Raw genomic sequence first — 15561 nt, forward strand, 5'->3', positions numbered from 1 at the left:
CCACCAAACATTTCTACAGCGGAAAGCTCTGGTTGCTCTGCAGTGCCAAATGCTTCATAGCACGGGAGTCTCCGTGGCCACCCACATTATATTCAAGTGCACAAACAAGCCAAGAAGCTTTGCATAAACAACTTGGTACAATGTGCTGAGATGCTGCTGTATTTCTGCATGACAAGTTCATTACCATTTGGCCTCGGCTTATGCTGATGTACGCTGAAAAAGAAAAGGGAGAGAGAAAGAGAGACTTTTCACAGTTACATTAATTTCATTTTATTTAATAAAAAACAGTATCAGATTAAAAATACAAACACTTTGGGTGATTATCCAGCGTTTTCCCCTGTGTGCCTCGTAGAGCTCAAACCAACCAAGGATTGGGAGAAAAAAACAAAAAAACCCCAAAAAATAACACCAAACAATTTTGGCCGGAGCTGTAAAATAATGTTGCACCAATTAAATTACACCAAATATATTATTATACCTTTGAAATGGCTTTCAGACCAATAAATAAAAAAAAAAAAGACAAATTCAAATAAAAAAGTCAACTTTGTATTACAAAAAAATTAAATAAAAATCACAACACTAATAATAACAATGTGCAGTCAAGTTTTTTTTTTTTCTTCTCTTCTAGGAATGGTAACATGCCAGTAAACATGTAACATGCCAGTAACATGCCAGTAAATCCCTACGTAACATTTCCAGTTTGGCAGCAAGCAGTCACTCACTCATTCACATTTGTACACAAGGAAGCAGGCCTGGGCAAAAGCCTCGGGAGATACGAGCTTTTGGGGTGCTCCTCACTTCCCTGCCACGGCCGGCTGAGTTCCCTTCCCTTCGTCCTGAAACCTCTATAAATCCATTCAAGGTTTAGCGCCAGATCAGCAGGGAAGGTGTCAAGCAGCGTAACCCCACCAAAATGATGCTCCGTCATGTCAAGGGGACAGCGCTGATTTACACCAGCTGAGGATCTGGCTCTCATGCTCCGGGGCACAAGTTAAAAGCGGCGGCTGCAAAGCACACCCTTGTTTCAGAAAGGCCGTGGAGACTATGACGAGTTGTTTTAAAATGCACCACAGCAAACTTGTCAACTCAATACACTGCAAAACGGGGCGTTCATTTGGGATGGGCTAAAAGAGCGCATGCAGGGCCTGTGAGAAGATGGGATGTCTGAACATCATACAGAGAGGTACACATCTGTAGGGAAATGACCTGCAGGTGCCCTTCCTGAGCAAATGGACAATGAGCCACATTTCACTTGACTGCCTGAGAGCACATCTCTCATAGATTTCATGGTATTGATGCCGCGTACTCCAGGGCCAAATTTGGTCCAGTGTTTCACAATAAGTAAAGGTTTTCCGTAGAGGCAGATTAACTGATCTAGGAAATTCAAGCTCATTCATCTTTCTGCTAGGTAGCCCAGTTGATTTTTAGGAGGAACCGGCAGACTTGAGTACCATGATACACTGAACAAGGAATCTGCAAGTGAAATAGCTCCCTGCCCCAGATGCCAATGATTTAGGGGGTTATCCCCAGTTTCCAGGGAATCGCCAGAGGAACTCTATTCCATTTCTGTCTGATCTCTAGGATTTGGGACACAGTGGGCCAAATTCTGCTTTCATTTCCAGTTACAGGGCAGGAGTGAGAACAGAGCTTGCCCCGTGCTCCTCTGCTCTGGCTATGCGTGTAGACATTAAATTTTGCAGCTGTGGATCATCTGACATCATAGGCTGAAACCTGCCACTTATTTGCACCAGTGCACCTCCAAGAAAGCCAGGGGCTATGTGCTCACGGAAATGAGACTGAAATGAGCCTGAAGATTCCAGTTTGCCCAGGCCCGTCAAACACACAGTGCCTTTCTGACGTAGGCTTACATTCAGGTAATCCAGTAGACCCATGTGGTACCTTTATGGGAGTTGAAGCCTTCAGTCTGAATAGTTAGATATGTCTGAGAACACAAACACAAATCCTTCTCGGTTTTTTTTTCAAACTGGTACCATTGCACACGCAGTACCAGCCACACTATAAAGAGAGAGGCCTGCAATTTTACGCAAACTCTGTTATCAAATCTACCATTATCATTTCATTGCTCAGTTCTTTCTGTTCCATTACTACCTACCTAGAAACATTTTCATTTGGAGAAAGGCATCTTCCCACTAACTTTCTGACCTCTATCCATTTCCTACATGCTACAACCTTTTCCTTATCTAACGTTCTGGTCGCAAACTACCTGTCACCCTCAAATACTACAAGCTAACGGCAAGGTGGCACCATTTGCTGACAGCGACTGAACTCTAGATTGGAGAGTCAGTTAACCCTTGAGACCCTTTGTTAGATCCATCTTTGTCTGGGCATTCATCTGGCTGGCAATTTCGAAAGAGTGACAAATTGAACACATGGGTTGAAATGCCTTACAAGGTCATTTAGCTGCTGATAACATCCATTCCTTTCAGTTCCCTTTATAATTTCTGTGACTGTTTTTGCTGGTATGAGCGGTAGTCGGAAACAATTTTAGGGCCTCCTGCTCCCTGAAGAGCAACGGCTGTGGGAGAGGCCAGATCTGAATGCCTGCTCCACCACTTGTCCACATACACCACGTGAGGTTATTCTGGGGTGAGTCTCTCAAATCGTCTGTCCCAGAATGCGTTCAGAACCCCTCAGGTGACCCCAGTGGAAGGGACCATGGTGACCACCTAGCCTGGCCTCCTGCATAATGCAAGCTAAAGGTTCCCAATGTGCAATGCCTGTACCCAGATGAATAACTTCAGGGGAAAATAAAGGTTCTCTTTCTAAAAGACATCGAAAATTGACTTGAAGAATTCAACTCATCTCTCGATAAAGCTAATCTAATATGAATTACAAACCTCTCAAAACATGTGTCCCTCACTTCCAGTTTTAATTCTGTCTAGCTTTGACTCTGAGCCATTAAATCTTGATGCTTTGGTCTGCTAGATCCTGATGTGCTTACATCACATATACAAAGACCAAAGGTTTTGCTCTGGTAAGGTAGGTAATATTCTGAGGACACAAAATTATGAGAAGTGTGAGATGGCTTTGGGGCTACTTTACTAGGAGTTCAGCTTAGTAGGTATAGTCAGGTCCTTTGAAGGAAAACTTGCCATTGTCAGCAAATCAGTGACTTGGCTTACTCCATCATAAAGGTACACAGAAATACTCCCTTCCCTCCCTTTCCATCTTCCCTCTGCTAGTTGAGCTTGTTGCAGATCTCCAGGGCTTTCTTGTAGACCTGAGTCACATCATCCATGTCCGTGAGAAGGGAAAAACTGCTGTCCCCCAGACGGTTGCGATAACGTTTTAGATACTGTGGCCGTGGGCGGTTCTGAAGTCCTTCGAAGTCTTGGATCTGGAGGAAATTTTCAGCAGAGACACAGCTCCGTATCCGCTGTCTGTTTGGCCTGTTCTCTTGCAAATCCAGCAAATCAAAGGAGTCACTGGACAAAATACTGTCATCACTAATCACGCTGGAAGGACGACTGTAACTTCGAGGTAATGCATCCCCAGGCAAGACAACTTCTTCCATGGCCTCCAGCGTTGGTGTGTCAGGGCTAATCAAAGCAGATTCAGTGCTGCTGGTAGAATACTTGCTGTTATGTTTCAAGATGCCCTTACGCCTGCAGGAATGGCTGTAAGACCCATTTCTGGATGGCTCTGTGACCCCTGGAGAAGTGTCACTGTTTACTGTCTCATCATTATTGTCCAAGAGTTCAGAAGATTCACTTCGTTCTGGAGAGGAGTAATAGCCAGACTCCCTCTGCTGAGTCTTCTTTAAGATTCCTTTTTTTGGCATTAGTGAAGACTGCTTAGTGCCATATTTGCCCACTACCTCTCCCTCCACAACACTTTTAATGGCTACGCCAGTCCTACACAACTCTTGCTCCAGCTTAAAAGCAGAGGGTAACACTGGGCTGACCACTCCTTCGATGAAACCTGCACTGTGAGATCGATGTTCACTGTTGCTCCTTTTCTTCAGGATGCCTTTGGGTCTCTTGGAGGTGGGTTTGGATGCATTTTCAGCTCCTCCTTCCTGGATGGACTGTGCAATGTCATTTTCCTTTTTTGATTTTTTCAGAGACCTCTGTCTCTCTAGTGTGACCTCAGGACCTTTGGGCTTAGAAAGGCACTTCATTTTGGTATCAGTCTCTGGTTGGAGGCCAGTAGATCGGTGATGCCAATCAATGAACCTTGCCAGCAATGGGGACTCAGAGTCCCTCATAGCATCACAGTCACAAACACTACTCTTGTAGCCCCAGTTAACCCACCAGTGGTTGGCGATGTCTTCAATGGTTGCTCGGCGTTCAGGGTTTACCATCAGCATCCATCGGATAAGACCACGAGCATCTATGGACAAAGAATGGAACATACGATATTTAGAATATGGGCACTCTTGGTTTTCTCAGTTTAAAATTGAAATGTGAAGCTAGTCAAATGAGCAAAAATATTGCTTCTTACTACAGAATAACTGAAAGGGGTCAATGCTTTGGGCATCAGTCCATATCTGAAAATGCATTTGAGAACTACTTCTGATCAAAAGAAAATTATTCACTCTGGGAAATGTACTCTGGGTTACCAAAGAAATTAATATTTGTACCATATTAGTGAGTGAATAGTTCCATATTAGTGAAGGAAGTCACCAACCTATCAACTCTAATAATCACAAAACTTAGAGGAAAACAAAGGGGAATTAGGATATTTTAAATGATCTACACATTATTGATTTTGTATTTACTTTTTCCATAAACAGCATAGTCTTACGTATATTTTAAAGGTATATTTTCATAAAGAGAGCAAGAAGGCAGAAAACTGAAAGGGATGGCAAACAAATGATCCAAGATAAATATTCATTTAAATATTATATATACATAGATGTTTAAGGCTGGAAAGAGCCATTATAATCAATGACCCAGACTTGGTTGATGCTCTTCTGTCAGGTGACTGGTTAACGTGTTCTCCTCTAAGTAGAAGTAAACGCAAACATACTGGCATTAACTCAGATTTTGGCCTGCCTTCTCGGGTAAGAGACTGCGTCGCTCTGACCATTCGTCTTCTCTCTGCTTGTGATATACCACAGTGTAGTTAGAGGACTGATCTGTACCAGTATGCGGTATCGGTTTACAGCTTGTCTGAACAATTCCACTTGCAATAGCTAACAGACCTTCCACTGTCATACATCTAGTTAAAAGAGCCTGTTACAGCTTCCCCAAGGCAATAAAATATATGTGCTATAAAACTTTCATTTCAAAAGGGCTTTTGGTAAATGCTGTACCCAGATGGGAAATGATAGCAGATGAAGTCAGTAGGGGAACGAGAGATTTTTTTTCTTCATCATTCTAATATGACACCAAAACATGCTGGAAGGGGCTGGGCAAACCCTCCATTCTGAACTCCTGTCAGCTCAGTACTCAGCCCTCACTCCTTTTTTATACCTGAGGTCTGTGTTGGCTCACGATATTCTCCACTGCTGATCTGCCTGATGAGATTTTTGTGATCGAAGCCATCAAAGGGCATCGTTCCATAAACCAGAGTGTAAAGCAATACACCAAGGGCCCAGCTGTCAACCTGTAATACAGAGACAATGCGTGTGAAGCCCAGGAAAGCTGATCCCCACTGTTCTCCCTGACATTAGCACCACAAGAGCAGCATCGCCTCCAGCTGCGCCTACTGATGGGCAAACCGGTATCCAACATCTGACTAACCACAGGCAAAGCAAACAAAAGCAAATGAAGGCAGCTTGAGAACTTTCAACATGGGAGAGACCCAAGCGAGACCACATGTGGCAACACTAGCATTAAGACTAACCCTCAAGAACATTACCATCAAAGACATCCCCATACCACCTCTAAAAACTGACCCTTCTTACCTCTGGGCCTCTGTAAGGTCGTCCATTAACTATTTCAGGGGAAGCATAGAGTGGGCTTCCGCAAAAGGTCTGCAGAAACTTGTCTTTGTGATAAAGGTTGGAGAGTCCAAAATCAGCAATCTGCAAACAGAATTGCACAAGGCATTTGTAGTATTAACAATATCTTAATGCAACAGAAAATCCTCTATCAGGAAGGACTTCGCTATATTTGACCCTGCTGTATGGCAGGGATCTTGATGTAGATAATCTCTCAAGTTCCCCTGTCAACCCATTATTCTATTATTTTTTTTTACTTTTTTCTTCAAAGACCATTCAGAGTAGGAGAAGGGTCCCCGGGTAAAATCCTCCAGATGAGGAACAAGGACGCTTTGGTTCCATTCACAGACAGGTCACCGACTGACTGCACAACCATCAGTCAGTAATTTTATCCTGGATGAATTGCTTATGCTTGCAAAGACAACCTCATGCTGGGAGGCACCGGGCCTGCTGTCCACTGATTGCTCTTCATCTTGTCTAAACACTAATACCAAAGGAAAGCAAGCAGAAGGTACTACCGTTCTTATTGTGCACATGCAAGCTGAAAGCCAAGACCTTTAAATCCAACAGGCGGAGTGAGGCCGCAGTGTCACAGGAAACTAAGCGTTACGGAAGAGAGGAATGTTTGAGATCATCTGGAACTTAGCTACGCATGAAAGAGGGGGAAAGTGAGGCACTCGCTAACTCTTCCAGATTCAGGGACTCCGGCTGAGGAATCTGAGCACATGAGATGTCTATCATGAGATAATAAACACAAGTCTGGTTCCTAACTGGAAACAATGGGCCCAAATCCGGCTTTCCCAACACAAACAAAACTTCCCTTGAGACTGTTGGGAATTTTGCCCATGTAGGAATTGCAGGATCAGGTCCAAATATTTTGTTTACTTCAATTCTCTGTTCTTGTTCTTACAAAACAAAGGCTGAGGACAGCAACACTAAATACTCCCACAACCTTTGCATTTCCTTTGTTTCTCTAGTACAAGGCAACACATCTCATTTTTCATCTTGTTTAAAACACAAACGTTTCTCTTCCCCAGAGGTACTTCTATTACTGCCCACTATCACCATAAAAGACATTAAGCATTGGCATAAAAAAGGTATTATCAATTTATACCTATAAGAGACAAACATTTTCTCTGGGTTTTCTTCACCTTACTCAGGACTTTCCTACCAGAAAGAAATTAAATCTCAGGAATTTTCACAAGAGAAAATTCAAAAAAACACAAAGTGAATGGAAAAGAAAAGGATTTGCCAGCAGCATTATTCACTTGCTAAAATGTGTATCATCAGCGCTGTTAATACCCATTTAATTGCAACGTCTAGTGAACTCTTGGGAGACATAAAGACTTTGTCTCTGCTATCCAAAATCCTACAGCTACACCTAAAAGTGTCACAGTTGAGACCAAAATGAACAAAGTTGATAAAGTACAGGCAGGAGTTCCTGATTGTCTTTCCCTACCCCAAAATAGAAATATATATACACACACTTTATCTATGAATAGATACAGACATAGATATATAGATAAAGATACTTTTATGTTAAAAATATAAACTTAATTTTGAAAATGTCATTTTCATAAAAGTCACAGAGCAAATATCAGGTGTTCCACTGACAATTTCAACTCATAATATCCTGCTCAAAGAGCAGCTGATTCCTGTTCATTAATGCCAATTCATCTCACCATGTCCATTCATAGTTTGAATTCACTCACTCCCCCAAACAGCATATTATGAACCCACAGCAGAAAATTCAACCCTTAAATAAATGCGGTTTGTAAAATCTTCATTGTATGGCTGGAATGTCATTGAAAACAGCTGGTGTAGAATTGCAGTCTGCAAACATATTCTCATGGCTCAGATTGCACTTAATTGCCTTAAATTCCACTTTCTTATCAAGTCACCCTGCCTGGCTTGCAGGAAGTTGGTTTTAAGCCTTATGAAGTGTGCCCTGTCAATCAGGGGAAGAATGGGATCATTTCAGTGTTAAAACTTCGTGCTGGTCATCGAGTCTTATTTTAGTTCAGGATGCAGCTAAGACAAGGACAAACACTGCACAGTGTGATTCCTTAAGAAAATATATTCCCTTAACACCATGGAATGTATAAAATGCATGTGGATGTGCATGAATATATATATAGGGATACACATACCATTGTTCACACTAAGAACTCTCAGACTTGGGCATTCATGTTTTCATTTTGACCATTCAGGAAAAGAGTATTTACGTTACAGTCCACTCCCATATTCACAGACTGATGTTTATCAGCTTTTCCCATTAAAACTGTCATGCCCCCCAAAACAAGATTAATAGAAGCCAACATTACTTCATGTTCTTGGCACTTAAATGGAACTAAGGCATCAAGTCAAAAAAACTTCCTAAATTGGGAGGAGCGGGGAAGTGGACTTTTATTCCCCTCGCTTCAGGAGGTGTATGTTTCATATTTACTGTTAGCTAGGGTAAACCAGATGTAATTTATTGTTTAAGTGTGGACTATAAATTCCATGAAGTTCACACTCATGGAAATTGACAGTTTTATCCCACTTAAGAATCTGTCTCTTTGTACTGTAGATAGAGAAATAATTAGGTCTCTTAAAGCAAATGAAATGTATGTGCAGTGGGTGAGACTTCCAGCACGGTAAATCCCAATTACATACACTTACTCTGTATATGTGAAACCCTCATGGGTTTTTAGTGGTTAGTCTGATTGGTGTCCCCTTACCAGCTCAAGAGAAAGTGCAGTTAGTAGGATTATGTTACTATTATACTTGCATTCTTCTCTCCTTCTATCACTTTGGGGTTGATCATACAGTTTACGTCAACCCCTGCTAGACATCTCTTTTAGGTGCAATTCCCAGCCCAGGAGCTGCCACAGCCCTACTGTGAGCAAGCAGGCCCCCTCCATCGTGCCAGGCTGCATGACAGATGTGTCCCTGGGGGTAGGGACACAGTATTTGGATAGACCAGCAAGAGGCACTAATTCCCTGGCTGCTGCACTGGGCAGCAGTTTCTCTGCACCTCCCTGCATGCAGTTTTGGGGATTTAGGCTCTAGGGGAGAGCTGCAGCGCTGCACCGGGGACGTGTGGTCCTCATCAGGCAAAACTGCAAGAGCTATGGGCAAATGGAGGCAGTCACATCCTCGCCCCGCTGCTGTTTCTTCTAGTAAATTCACACCCACAATGAACCAAAAGCTAGCATCCTCAGTCCTTTTAAAACCAATGAAGAGAAGATGACACCAGGAGAAGGCTTTTTTTGAAGACCACCAAAGACAGATCACAGAATCACAGAATCATAGAATCACAGAATATCAGGTTGGAAGGGACCTCAAGGATCATCTGGTCCAACCTTTCTTGGCAAGAAAGATGCCGAAAGGCGGTGTGAATCTCTTCCCACAAAGCGCTTTCTAACTCAGCAACCCAGGGCAGCTCTTTCGGGGCTTTGGGACTGCCTTAGCCCTGCTGCCTGTCTGACCCTGACCACCTCCAGCTGTGTTAGGATTAAGAATGATGATGTCCTCTCGATGGGATGAAAATGCCACCAAGAGGCTGCTCTGCCACTGTGTGGTGGGGGAGCAGCTGTACCCCCCCCGGGAACCCGGGGCAAGCAGAGGGGCAGCTCTGAGTTACCTAGAGCTGGATGGTGGAAGGCAGCAAGTGCGGGCAGCTGAAAGGAGAATGGAGTAAATTTTAAGGTGAACTGTGCTGTTAGCAGCTGGCATGTGAATGTGAGGAAGGAGAGGCTTGTAGATGCTGCAGAAACCCTAATTTCATCACCACGTTATTTCTTTAAAGAACACGGCACCATGAACAAGGTAAGAAAGCAAATAACATTTTTCTGCCCTGGGAGGCTGCAGTGTCTTGGTGAAGTTTGTCTCTAGGATTGTGCTCCACTGTTGACCTCCGCAGACAGACTAGGTCCCAGGAGATACATTCTCACTGGGGTTTCTGCTAGATAGTTGAGTGTATATCTGGGGAGCAAGGTAAGGTACTGCTTGATTAATGGATCAACTGGATGAACTGGCTGAACTCCTTGTACCCCACGGATCTGCGTGCATGTTCAGTCTCAAGTGTTTTGAAACTTGTTTTATTCACTTGTGTTTGCTGCCTTTAGGGGTTTTAAGTAATAATTTGTAAGAAATATTGCTGCATACACCAAGTCCCTGAAAAACATAATTATATAGCATAGATCACATCACTTTCTTCCCCTCATCACCCTCCACCTCTGGCCTGTGGACCTGCAGAACTCTTCAAAATGTGTAATTTTCTGTCAGCTTTCAGACACTGGTATTTCGTAGTTGCTGTACTCCAACATATAACTCCAGAGACTTTTACTCACTACCGTAATTTTTTTTTAAAAAGATGATTATGTCTCCATACACTCCTTCATGACTTTCATTTAATTAGCTAAAATTTAAGAAGGGTTTCCAAGTTAGTGTAGTATCATGTAAAATGGCTTGGGGCCCTTCTAGGTCAGATAATAATTTCTAATGGATTACTTGCCCTCTTTATTTCCTGTTCTAAAAGTACTGCTTAAGTTGCTATACATGGATCTATTTTTACAACATCTTATTTTTTCCTCACATTACTATGACGTGTTCGTGTATATCATAATGTATAGAACACTGTCTTCTTCAGAAACATGTATTTAACTGCACATTGCACCCAAGAACAAAGAGATTCCTTTCATGTTCTCATTCTTAAAATCAAATAGCCAATTTTGTAAGTGCTTTGTAATTCACTGAATGAAATATAAATACTGGGAAAGTACAGATAAGACTATCACTCCATTTCTAGAAAATGCCTTCCACTGAGTATTTGAAACCATCAGTCAATACCAAACCCCAAACTGCATATTTCTCTTCTTCTGCCTGAATAAACCACACGTAAATACTCTCAGAATGAGGACCTGATAAATTTACTCCTGATAAATAATTTACAGCTCCATATGTGTTTCCTTGCCAACGGTTACTATTTAGCGAAACAAAGAAAAAGTGGGAAGTAAAATTCTGTGCAAGTAGCATAGAAACCACAGTAACATATTCAAAGCTTCAGTATCCGAGAAATAGTGGCAGTGTGCTTAACAGCAAGCATTCAAAGCTCAGCTTAGTCATGAGGTGTAAAAAAAGAGAGCAGAGCGAAAAAGGAAAACAATGCAAAAAGTTATCTCTTGAAGTAACCCAAATTCAAACGCTATTGATAGCAAGAGGTATGAAATACCAACTGCTTCCCAAGCTCGGTCTTGGGAATAAATAGCCTCTTGCTAATAAATAAAGACCCTTTGCGGAAACAGTTGCCAGAGGACAACGAGGGAGCTTGCAGCCACCTACCCACGCCAAGGCAGCCTTGCCCGCTCAGAGGCGTGCATTACGGTTTGCAGAGAAGTAACTGAGGAAAGGCTGGAAATACACAAAATACCTACGCTGCAGCTTAAACACAACATGGTTCAGGAAAACGAAGCCTTCTAGAAAAAGATGTCCAAATGATTGGAAGGGATGTGGGGAGTTGCAGCTACCCAAATTTCTTCCACAGCAGTGCCACTTGCTATGGCAGCTGAAATGCATCTGTGGTTCTGAAGGCCCTGGGTCACCTCCATGTTCCCTGTCCCTGCCCCATCCTCCTGCTCTCACCACAGGATGATTAGACTCCCATAAAGGAGACAGGGGAGGGAGCGGAGCCTTACGACAAAGTGCAGCTCCCTGGAGGCTTGAGGAAGTGATTGGTTTTGCATATGAGGACCACAGTGCGGAGATCCAGGCCACCGCAGCTAGCAAATTCCCCAAATTCCTCTTTTCTCTCAAGAATTCTCTGATTAGCTGGGAAGATAGTTTGGCGTGTAATGCGGAAAGAAAGGTCATCCTGCCTGCGGAAGCCTGTTTCGTATACAATGTCCTAGAAAGGCTACTTTTTGTTTTCAGCCCTGCTGAGAACAGCTCGGGCTGCTGCAGCCAGTGTCCCTGTCTGAACAGGAGTGGGAAAGTTCGCTCTAAGACTGGATGTTAACAGCGAAACACCCAAGTATTGCATTGGATGGGCCTTCTGTAAAAGCCTATTTTTAGAAACCACATATTTATGTGCCTTTAATCCACTAGTTGATCCAAGTTAGCTTCTGTCATCAGCGTTACACAGATGGCAGCTACCATATGTTACTTTCCATTTCCATTGCACATCAGCTTAAAATGAAGACGATCTCTCCAGCGTGAAGCACGGAAGGGAGTGCGTGCAGCCCTGTGGCTTTTCAGTGGAGTCAAAATGAAGATCCAGGCTATTTAGATATTTGGCTATGCAGGGAGCTCCTCCATTACTTTGTTAATGAAGCAAAGATGCCCAAGCGTCAGCAGAAACTCTTTGGTGTCCCTCCCTCTGCTTGTTTGCCCATAGATGAGAGCACGCAGCCACCCTCACATCGAGCTACCCAGGGAGGAGCAAAGTTGCAAGTGAAACAGGTTCAGCCACCTGGAAACTCCACTCATCTCTGCATTATTTATCTTTGTGCTACAGCTATTAGGAAAAAAAAGAAGAAGAAGGGAAAAAAGGTCATTCCCATGCTTTCACTGGGGAGAAATGACATGGAAATGACATCACTGACATCACTATCCAAAGTATACGTTAGTGTCTGGAGTTCCAAGGCCATTTCCTAATGAAGCACATGTGCTTTACTAGGTTTATTTTGAAACTCTATTTGCTTATTTTCCAGCCATGATCAAAAGGACATTCAGAGTGTTCTGTAGGAGGCACTTGAACCCTGTAAACCAGAAGAGTTTTTTCCTAGCCCCAGCAGCAGCCAGCAATAATATAATTCGTACAATAAACCCGACTGCACGAAATACTCTGCAGTTTCCTACCAGTATATAGATACTGCTTTGGGAATCATGGACCTTGGGTGGCAGGACAGGGCCTTCTCCCCCAAATTATGCAAAGCTTCATTTAGCGTGTATGACTCGTCACCACTGGTGCTCTTTCCCCAGCCTCCAAAACCCCTGAGCCTCTTGCCAGATGCTGTTGCTTAGCAGCTGTTGCCATAACACTGGCTTTTCTAATACCTTGGATAAAAATTTTACAAAACATGCAAATCCATTCTGAGAAGCTGAGAATAAGAATCCTACCTTAATATTAAAATTGTCATCAAGAAGGATGTTTTCCAATTTTAGGTCCCTGTGGACAACACCGTTCTGAAACAAGGAAGAAAAAAACAGGGGGGAGAACATGAGAAAATATTGGGAAAATTAAAGGTGGGCTGGCAGGGTGGTCTTTGCATCTTCATTTCAGGGCTGATTTCACTGTCATAACACTCACGGCCCAGTGACTAGTGACAGGCGATGTATTAGTCACTTGGTGTGTGGTTAAGGGAAGAATGACTGGAATCTGTCCTCCCACAAAGCCTCTAAAACAGCAGGGGAGCTGGGGGGTGTCTTTTCAGAACTTAATTCCAGCCTGGATCCTGCCCCACTGCGTGAAAGCAATATATTCTTCCCAGGCACCAGAAAACAATATCTGTCAATGACGTTAGTCCTTACAAAAGCCCTCGTTCCTCCAATGTGCAGCCACGTGGATCAGGGGAGTTATAATCCTAAAGGACTGTAAATGTTAGGGATGGAAGCAAACAAGCTGGGTTTAGGTCAGGGCCTTCTTTAAAGAAATTTGGGAAAAAATAACTGCAGAGGGAAGGGCGCTGCAGCTTTTCAGCGCTGCGCAGTGAGGACTTTGAGAACTGCCCTTGTTTATCAGAATTCAAGTGGAGATTAAAGTGTTTAAGAATTGAAACAAAAAATTGTGTTAGCTGTTCAATGCTCTCAGCCTCATGCAAGTTTTGGCTCTATGCAGTTCGTTCGTTAGCAAGGATAAAAGGTCCACGATGAGACCCAGTCACCTACCTTGGGTTTAATTTCTTAAATTGTCATTCTAGTGGGTACCATGATGGATAAAGTCATTAGCAAAGGGTATCTTTCTAGTGCTTCTGCTACATCTGGAAAAGTTAGTTTTGCCTATCCAGAATGAGTACATGCTAAAGCTCATGCATGAACATTCATACCTTTCTCTTGGCTTTTTTCTTTCATATATTTTATCTCCTATTCTAAAGTTGTTCACTTGCATATTCGAATTGAAAACTATAGTTCACTTGAATGCATTAATATTAATGTTGTAGAAGTTCTATGGGATTCCTTTTCCAGTTTATGGTGTTAATTTTATTTTTTTTTTATGTCAGGAGAATTATTTCCAAGGCAAAAATGCAATGTAGGGCTAATGTAAGGGAGTGGCTGCTAACTGCCATAACACAGGAAAACATCCTTAGTCTTTAAAAACAGGCAGTGAACTACTGCAGCACTTTTAATGAAAGTTGTGCTGATATCATCACATGCTGTCATACTTAATAATGAATGCTGTTGCCTCAGACATGCTTTGAAATATATAAGCCGCTACTCAGCCTTCAAATAGCATTTTTCAATATCAAATCCTTTGCTCACCTTGTGGCAGTGATGTACAGCAGAGACTATTTGTCGAAAGAAGTGTCTTGTCTCTCTTTCGCTCAATCGCCGCCTCTCACTGATGTAATCATACAACTCTCCTTTACTTGCATACTCCATGATGATCACAATCTTATCTTTATTTTCAAACACTGCACAGGATAAAAGAAAAAAAAAACACACCACAGTTGATTCAATAAATTTGAAAACTGACACTTTAAAGGGTGAAGAAGACTTAGGATAACTGAACACATCCTATGTCATCACTGCAGCCTGGAGAGATGTACTACCAACACCACTGCAAAAAGCAAGCTCCAAAGCCAGTTTTTTCCAGAGGAAAATTACAACATTTCAGACCAAGAGAAGGAAGTTGAGGCTATCTTCACTTTCATACGGCTACATGAAAGAAGGTCTTTGCCTCTATATATGGGGTCACAGGATGGCAAAGTCAACTTGATCCGAATGTGGTAAGGTGGACACTTGTGCCAGCGACATCTGAATGCCAACCCCGGCTCCAACAGGGACTGCCTCTTACCAGTAGTCCTCTTGAAGCCAGAGGACTGAAGGAAACATGACCTATCACATCATTTGGAATGGGTTAATAGAAGGCATAATAAACCCTGTCTTCAGTAACTGGCTGATACAGAATTGACATTTGGCTTATAATGACTGTTGGTTGGCTTTCACCTACCATCAAAATCCAACAAGTCAATTGATGCACGCATCCTCTTCCAGCCCAACTATATGCAACAGCATGGTGAGCACGGACACGTGAGCTAGCAGTGGCTGCAACATCTCCAGAGCTGTACAGCTCTTGTCAGTATGGCTCTGCACCCCATCTCATGCACCCAACCCATCCTCAAGCTTACTTATCTCCTGCCTCCTCCACATGTCCCGTTGCATACTGTAGATACGTCCTTTGCCACTTGCGCAGAGCTGGCAGCAATGCCCAACTCTCACGTAAGCAGTGCAAGGAACATTCATCTAATACACGTCACAACTTGACTATTCTTTGGGGCTGAGGGTATTCCGTGCCACATGCTGTCAAGGACTTCACTGGGAGTTGCAGATAACTGAACACTTAATCTAGTAAAGCAGGCTGTGAGTAGTCTCGAATTGCCATAATGCCCTGGCTGCTAAACAGTCTTTCCTTTCTGACACTGAAAATCCTCTGCAACCCACTGGAAACTTCC

The 15561-nt window shown here is 42.9% G+C and overlaps 1 protein-coding gene across 1 annotated transcript in view; it reads right to left on the bottom strand.

Moving 5' to 3' along the window:
- Positions 1–270: 270 nt before the first annotated feature.
- Positions 271–15561, bottom strand: part of NUAK1 (NUAK family kinase 1) — a 50395-nt gene continuing 35104 nt past the window's right edge. Inside the window, exons 3-7 of the mRNA XM_063321092.1 lie at positions 14369–14520; positions 13010–13075; positions 5873–5992; positions 5439–5571; positions 271–4353 (exon numbers count right to left, since the gene is read on the bottom strand). Coding sequence (XP_063177162.1) covers positions 3200–4353; positions 5439–5571; positions 5873–5992; positions 13010–13075; positions 14369–14520 — 1625 coding nt within the window. The 3' untranslated portion in view covers positions 271–3199. The remainder of the gene's footprint in view (positions 4354–5438; positions 5572–5872; positions 5993–13009; positions 13076–14368; positions 14521–15561) is intronic.

This window comes from Chroicocephalus ridibundus, chromosome 1 (assembly GCF_963924245.1).
Source record: "Chroicocephalus ridibundus chromosome 1, bChrRid1.1, whole genome shotgun sequence".
NCBI lineage: Eukaryota > Metazoa > Chordata > Aves > Charadriiformes > Laridae > Chroicocephalus > Chroicocephalus ridibundus.